The sequence below is a fragment of the Lolium rigidum genome, chromosome 6 (assembly GCF_022539505.1).
Source record: "Lolium rigidum isolate FL_2022 chromosome 6, APGP_CSIRO_Lrig_0.1, whole genome shotgun sequence".
NCBI lineage: Eukaryota > Viridiplantae > Streptophyta > Magnoliopsida > Poales > Poaceae > Lolium > Lolium rigidum.
Genome location: NC_061513.1, coordinates 164,732,038 through 164,740,057, shown reverse-complemented (window position 1 = coordinate 164,740,057; position 8,020 = coordinate 164,732,038). Strand labels below are relative to the sequence as shown.

General features: G+C 42.9%; 1 protein-coding gene across 1 annotated transcript; it reads right to left on the bottom strand.

The window, feature by feature from the left end:
• Positions 1–2,239: 2,239 nt before the first annotated feature.
• On the bottom strand, positions 2,240–5,848 carry LOC124666809 (uncharacterized protein At1g03900-like). Its single transcript, XM_047204137.1, has 8 exons — positions 5,572–5,848; positions 5,426–5,457; positions 4,943–5,043; positions 4,786–4,858; positions 4,611–4,642; positions 4,254–4,344; positions 3,760–3,871; positions 2,240–2,781 (listed from the first exon to the last, which is right to left on the bottom strand). Exons 1-8 carry the CDS (start codon positions 5,662–5,664, stop codon positions 2,395–2,397), a joined length of 921 nt encoding a protein of 306 aa, XP_047060093.1. The 5' UTR covers positions 5,665–5,848; the 3' UTR covers positions 2,240–2,394.
• Positions 5,849–8,020: the final 2,172 nt, after the last annotated feature.

Genomic DNA, 8,020 nt, shown 5'->3' with positions numbered 1-8,020 from the left:
GTTGTTTTGCCATCGGCAGTTAACCAACATCGATTTATCGAGTAAAATTGGGCATGTTACTCCTATCCCTTACGTACTATCATGTTAAATGACTTCACTCGAAGTTTTAAAGGACCCGATATACAAAAAGATATCGGATGATTAAGACAATTCGGAAAACATCGGCATCAAAATCTTCGAGTAGTACAACTTGAGTCTACGCACGGTTGCAAGCATCCGTCCCTAGACTCAGGGGCTACTCCCATCGGGAGCGCTGGACACACACCCGATAAACATCAGTTTCGACTTCAAAATGATGAAAAGGGATCAAGTCTTTTCGACAGCTATGGACATTCGACATAAGACAATTATAGTCTTTGCCCGAAGCTTTACTTCGGCCAGTTACTCGGGGGCTACTGATGTGGGCATTACCCTTCGGGTAACCAACATTAGACTACCTCCTCCGGTCCAACCAGGGGCCCATGAAGATTGCCCAACGACCAAGGTGGACCTATACGCCGGTTCCAGTAAAGGAGACTCACCCGAAGAAGGATTCTTGACGAACAAGGCAAGAAGACGCTATACAAGGAAAGATTAGAGTAGATCTCTTTGTAACCTAGTCGAGTCCGGACAGAACTCTCGGGACCTGGCCTGCTATATAAGGGCCAGGAGAGGGTCTGCCGAGACACAACTTCAACACATAGATTCACCGCAAGTCAAGAGTTAAAACCCTAGAATCTTAGCCTCTCGACGAGATAACAACCATAGCCCGTCGGCTACCCCATTGTAACCTGATATAGTCGATAATCAAGATCAGACAAGCAAGAAGTAAGGGTTTTACCTCATCGAGGCCCCGAACCTGGGTAAATCTCTCTCCCCGTTTGTTTGGTATCCGATGTCTCGTGTCAGCCTGCAGGATTCCGTCAACCCTAAGCCCCTCATGGTGGGCATTGCCGGGGAGCACCCTCGTCACTAGGTTACAATGATTATGTCCTTTCTTTCACCCTCGGCTCCCCCTTTATATAGGAGGTGGAGCCGAGGCTTTTCCGTGTCGTACAAGTTAAAAATTATCGGGCCGCGTTGGGTCTTTCCTTATATTGATACAAGTTTCCTATAGTAACTCTATTTTCCTAATCTGAGGGCTTCCAACCTTCTAGACCTCCAAAGTTTCGAGTCCATGTGCTTCCTGCTTTTCTGTGGACCTGGGGTACTTATTCGACATACTCAGTAGTCATACGTATGTCACAAACTGATTAAAAGGATAAGCAATTAACTTAACTAGTTTAACAACCATAAGCATGCACAATTGGTTCGTTCTGTTTCTCCTTTAAGCGGGCCTAGCCATTTGGTTCTTTGTGAGCGAGTTATGGGCCCCAACAACTTTACAAAACCTAGCCCGTTTGAAAGATCTGGGCTTACCTGTTGCTCCCCAAGTGTTCCATCTCAAGATAGGCCGGTGATTTCGTCACAATCTCAAGACAGGCAGGTAGGTTCGTATTTCTGAGTGTTGCTCAGCGGGTGCTTTGGAGATGTAAGGGCACCTCCAATGACGGTTCACAAATGGATTGATGGTGTCTGATTTTGTTTTATACGTGTGAGATTGTGAGCCTCAACGGTAACTCGTAAACGGACCGAGCTCCACGGATATGTTCGTTTTGGCGCATTTCTCGCCTAAATTTGGGAAGGATTTGCGGTCCGAATATAGCCCGTGGACGGACTGTGTGACCCTCACTTACCCGCAAGTCAGTGAAACTAGATAGTCTCATTCATTTCTTGATATTCATTACATGTTAAACATAATTAATCTAAACTAAACTACATCTAACAAGGGAACATCCAACTGGGTTGACCCAAAGGAACGAGTCGGACGGTAGCACAGTGGCCTGGGCGGGAAAAGGCACGGCCGAGGGGGTGATTCAGGCAGGAAACGGTGGCGCGGGCAGAAAGCGTGTCAGGCTCCATCAATCTCCGGTTAGGTGGCGTCGGCCTCTCCTCTAAGCTCTTTCAAGGGAAGCATCGCGGTCTGCTAGCCCCACAAATGGGTTGGCCTATTGGGAGCACTGCCACCTGCAAACATACAATGGGCCGCCGGCAAGTCAACAGGCCACCATTGGAGATGCCCTAATGCCTTTTGCGTTGGTGTTCTTTTGTTGTTCTTCCCTGTTCCTCCCCAATTCCTTTGTGTTCTACTCCTGCCCCTAGGCCATTTATGTCGTAGTAAGGCAGGACATAACAGTTGGTATATAACAGTTTGTATCCATGCATTGCTACGTCTTACATGTATTTATACTGCTTATAATACGATAGCTCTCTGTACAGAAGCTCAGGTGCCTAAAGCAAGTCACAACCGATGGAGAAGAAAGGAAATGAGTGATCCAAGTAATATAAACATCCCGTATGTACAAGATACATGATTCAAGCAGCAGCCTGGAAGTCCCCGAAGTCGAAGTCATCTTCAGCGCTTCCTTGTTTGGTCTTCTCTACTGCAGCCGGTTGCTCGTGAGGAGCATGTTCTGCTTTCGAAGGGGGAGCATCTGCGGGTGCTTGTTCTTGGGAAGGAAATTCTGCTTTGAAAGGAGCTGCTTCTCCGGAATCATCCGCGGCTGGTTGTTCCTGGGAAGGAAATTCTGCTTTGAAAGGGGACAAGGAGACTCCAGAATCGGTTGGAGAAACAGGTGATGGAGGAGGCGGCGGGAGTTTGAGGGAGACTGTGCCCTCCTTGGTGTTTGTTTTTTCATTGAATGAGAGCTTGTTAAGGCCTTGCTCGAAAAATGCAGATTTTGTATTGGTGCCAGTCTCTTTCTGCAAAACAAAACCAAACAATGGGGAGATGTAATGCAAAGACGAATGAAAAATAAGCAATAGGTCAAGTAGTTACCAAAGACACATATACAAATTTATGACGAAGCATTTTTTTATCAATGTAGTTTGTCTTACATAGGCTGAAAACATTTTTCAAAGATATTCAGTAAGGTCCAATTTGTTCTCAAGTTCCTATGCAAGAGCAGCTTAAACTGACATGTCTCTGAATATGCAATGGTATGCAATGTTCTCAAACGTCATTAGAGGATCCTTGAAGATGCAACAAACTGCGCTTCTAGGTCAAGCAGATAACTCAAATTCAATGAAACCTACGCATACATGGAAAAGCAAAGCTGAATGCAGAATAACTGTATCTTACAGGGCAAACTAGTCTAATATCAACATAGCATAGGTTCCTGTAGTTCATCTGTTTATTGTTGGAACATGTTGAGAAGCTGGTTTTTTTCCCAGTTTTGAAGAACCTGGTTGACATAATATATACGACCGACAAGTTATAATCAACAGTCCACAAAATAACATTCGACTATGTGTGGTATTATTTGGTATTTTAAATCAATTATTCATCTCACCATGTCAAAATATATTTTTGGCACCTTTTTTTTCTTACAGAAGAACCTGCTTGACATGACATATAAGATTGGCATGTTATAATCACCAGACCAGAAGTAACATTTGACTATAGGCGATATTTTTGGCATTTTAAATCAATGATTCATCTTAGCGTGTCAACATAGATGTACCATATATCCATATTCTGCTGTACCGGTGCTGCCTAAGAAAACAATCTACTAGTGTACCGGTGCAATGTATCAGTGCCTAAGAAAACATTTTACTAGTGTACTACTAGTTACTAGGTCATAGAAAATCCTATATTCTTGTTTTGAAGATCTTCAGAAAAAATCCATCACCAGGGTCTAGTTCATTCCTTCTGGCAAAATAAGCCAGATGAAAACTTACTTTTTTTAGTTGAAGAACCAAAGTTTCCCCTTCTTTGAGGCTATAGTCCACTGATGATGTATTCTCGTAATGCTGCACCATCTCTTCGGCGGTCTTCTTCTTGTTTAGATATCTTTGATAATGTAAGAGAACAAGAAATTATATAAACAACTCATGGTATACCCATAGTACCATACACCAATATGTCTACAAAAAATAAAGAAACAGGAAAGAAGAAAAGTGAATTTGTTGCGGCCAAATATAGAGATATCCATATAGCTTAAAATAAACATTCTGGCCAACTGGAAGTACATTTGAAGTTCTGATAGCACGGCTAAATGATCTGATTGGGTTCATGTAATAAATCCACTTAGTAACCAATTTGTTAAGTTTCAAAACAATAATGTGTTGTGCTAAACAGATACTAGTTTTGATCAAATGAAATTCCCCAGTCCCAAAGGTCATGGATTGATCTGATCGCATGGGAAACTGTTCCAAGATGTACAAAAGGATACTTCATATGGTCATGTAAAGCAGCTTGGAAGTCATATGCTTCAGTTCTTTCCCGGAAGCCTAAACCTATAAAAGCATGACGCTGACGCCCATCTGCATTACATAGTAAGAACTGTTATGCGTCTATATACAAACCATTACGAGAAATGGCACTAACCACATCAAGTACTACGCTTGACATATCAAGTTACTTGTAAAATACCATGCTTAGCACTTCAACACAACTTACCAAAAACAACGCTCAGCAACTCAACACTAAATATTAAATACTATGGCCGGCTGATCACCAACTCAACTGTAAGTAAACTCTGAATGCAAATACAAGATCGTATAACTCGAGAAAAAAGACAGGTTATCACCTATATTCTCTTCAACGCGAAGTACAAAATATCTGCAAGCAAAATATTGAAGCAACAAATATCTTATCAGGTTCAGCTTATATAGTCTCTGCGGTGTCTAATGCAGAATAGAGCTAATAAATACACACATTCTGCCTGGCGTTTAGACTGTCCCGTGGTGGCAAGAAATACTGACCTGCTGCTATCAATGACAGCTTCGACTGGATGTTGTTCGCCTTCTCTGAGAAATGCCCTAGCATACAGCTCCCCTGAAATAAATGAAGAGGGCTCAAGAAATTAGGGTTACAGACACTGCAAGCAATGGCCAGCAGAACCAATTGAAGTTACTGTACCAGTGCTCTTGTCTTCCAATTTGATGACACATTCTTCTCCCTTGCTGGCAACCTTAAGCGCCCCTTCCCAAGCCCACTTGTTGACATTCCACTCATCAGCCCTGGATGTCACTGATGTCAAAGACCATTTTCCATAATTCGTGAAAGGCACTATATGGTTCAATAATCCTATATATGATGGGTTAGTGCATGGGTTGTGTAGGATTTCCATCTGTCTTTCTTTTTCCTGTTAGAGATGTGTATATAAGCACAGAGGCAGTGGTGAACAGATGAGATATTTGTCAACCCAAATAATTCCAAGCTATTTGCAGTCAAGCGTGAGAATGGAACCAAAAAAAAATGCCGAAACAAGTCCTACAGCGTCTAGCTAATTGAGATTTATGTAGTTGATTTAGCTACTGACGTCATTCACCCTGACAGTCAACAGAAAGAAATCCTATACATCAATGATCAGATTCATCGATGAACTGCACTGAGAAGTACCTGTAAGAGGCAGCCGTCATCCTAGGAGGTATCTGCACAATAAAGTCCCCCAGACATCAGGTAATCGCTCATGCACGGCAAGTGCTCGATGAATTCCCACCACAAGATTGTGAAAGAACCCGAGGGCAAAAGAACGCGCGCGTTACCAGGTAGACGTAACACTCGGCGACCTGGAACAGCACGAGCTCCACCGCCTCGGGCTCGGCCTCCACCTGCGGCTGCTCGCGGCCGCTCGTCATGGCGCCGGCCGGCGGATCAAGGAAGGGGTGTAGACCTCTCTTTGCGGGGTGGCGACGAATCGAGTGGGTGGGATCGGGTGGGATGTGCAGCAGCGGTTGGATCCGAGCTCCGAATGCGGCGAGATGGAGTGTGAAGAGGAATTCTTTGGGTTGGGGATTAGAGGAGGGGAAGACTGAGGACGAGGAAGGTGGGAGGAAGGTGCTCCCGGGCCGTTGGATTTTGGTGAGCGGTTGCGCTCGGCCGCGGCCCGCTGGTCTTCACTCTTCGCAGCAATTGCGATCCATGTGTAACTAGGAAAAATCTTAATTGCATCTCATATACAACTAGGTAGATTTTTTTTTTCACTTGCAACCATCGTGCAAATGAAACAATCGCACTTGCACTTGAGATGCAATTGGGAAAAATAATAATTTTCCATATGTAACAAGATTTTTCTTTTACTTTTCTCTCGTTTGCAACTATGGTGCAACTGGAAAAACCGTTGTTACAATCCATATGCAATTGAGAAATATCTCAATTGCAACTCATGTGCAACTAGGAAAATCTTAAATTTTCTTAGATGCAACTATGATGCAACGGAAAATATATCGCAACAGAGATGCAATTGGGAAAAATCTCAATTGCATCTCATATGCAACAAGAATTTTTTTTTTCTATCTTCAATTGCAACAATGGTGCAACTGAAAATTTCATAATTACAACCCACGTGCAACCGGTAAAGTCTTAATTGAAACTCATGTACAATTAGGAAATCTCCAGTTATAACCATGGTGCAACAGGAAAATTCATAGCTGCAACCCACGTGCAACTGGAAAAAAATCTTAATTGCGACAACCTGAGATGGGATAATTTCTTTTCGCGAAAAATCCACCGACCTATTTATAATCATAAACAGTAATACAGAGAGCTCTAAAAGTAATAAAAATTACAAATAGATTCTTGGACCACCTAACAAAGATTATAAGATTAGAGCAAGCCGAAGCCGTGCCACCGTCCTCGTCTCTCCCTCATTGGGGACGGACAAAGCTTGTCGAAGTAGAACTTGATGTAGTAAACAGACGAAAAGTCATCGTGCCACCCCAAAGGACTAGCGCACCAGAGCAGCAACTATCGCCAAAGATGTGAACCATAGACAGGAAGGGCTATACTTGCAACCACACCAACTAGCATGAACACCCCCCGGAACCTAGGGGATTTGTCGGTTAGACAACTCCACATGTCCTCCGACGGCACTAGGCACACCGCCGGAACGGTGATAGGGCATGGAGTACCTTAAAGTGCATGGAGTCCCCATGTGTGGTTTTAGTAATTAATGACAATCCCTATGAACTAATTTTTGCATTGGGTTATATTTGTATGAGTTGTCCATAGCCAATGCTTGAACCATAAGTTGGCTTCAAGGTTGCAATAAGAAGAAATTGATGAAGAATATCAAGTGTCAAATATGTCTTAAAGATGAAGATGAAGTGAGCGTTCAAGTTTAACTTCAACACATCAACATGATGAAGAATGAAGAAATAAAGTGCAAGTTCAAGATGAGTCATCTCGAAGAGATCATGAGCTTGCAACTTACCATCCATACGGTGTTCATGGATTTGTGAAGACATGCCCAGAGAAAAGCCTCTCCCATGGGAGTAGGGGGCAATTTGCAAGTATTCAACAAACAAGTGTAATCAAGAACAAGAAAGGTGTTCCATCTTGAGATGGACAAGATTGTCACCATCAAACTCAAGTGGAATATGCGCAAGACAAATGTATGATCTTGATAGGGTTTACTTTTTTACCGATTTCGTGGTGTTAGTTGTGAGACCGGCCGGTTATAGGGTAGATAGCCGTATTATCAAGAGGAGCTCTCAAGTGAGTAATTTCATCGTATCATTCGGAGAGAGAGCTCAAACCTTTGCATCATTAGCATCATCTTTCATAGTTCTTTTTGGTTCTTATCCATGAGAGGATTTAGATATAGTGTTAATCTCCATGACAAGCTCTAGTTCATCGAAAACGAATTTCATATGCATTATCTATTGTGTTTTCGATATTGGAGGTTTACCGGTATATCTTTTATAGATAGGTCAAACCTTTTCATCATTTATTTCTACCCTCCCTTTCTGAACTATGATGGTTTCCTGCATGATCTTGTTTTTTTTAACGGGGAAGGGTCACAAAGGACCCAGAACTGCTCTATTCAACAGCGGTGAAGTTACATTTTACATGAAGGACCTCCACATGAAAAGCAAATATAGCATGGTCTCGTGTTTTTGCAAGAAGGGCCTTACATAGATTTGCAAAAACACAATCGAGTCCTTCATCTTCTCCATCACCGCTCGCGCTAGAACTCCTCAGATCGCGACGACC

Coding starts and splice junctions, on each gene's coding strand:
- LOC124666809 (XM_047204137.1), bottom strand. CDS start 5,664: ATGACGAGCGGCCGCGAGCAGCCGCAGGTGGAGGCCGAGCCCGAGGCG. Junction 4,859..4,942: donor ATTGGAAGACAAGAGCACTG/GTACAGTAACTT, acceptor CATTTATTTCAG/GGGAGCTGTATGCTAGGGCA. Junction 4,345..4,610: donor TCGCGTTGAAGAGAATATAG/GTGATAACCTGT, acceptor TATGTAATGCAG/ATGGGCGTCAGCGTCATGCT.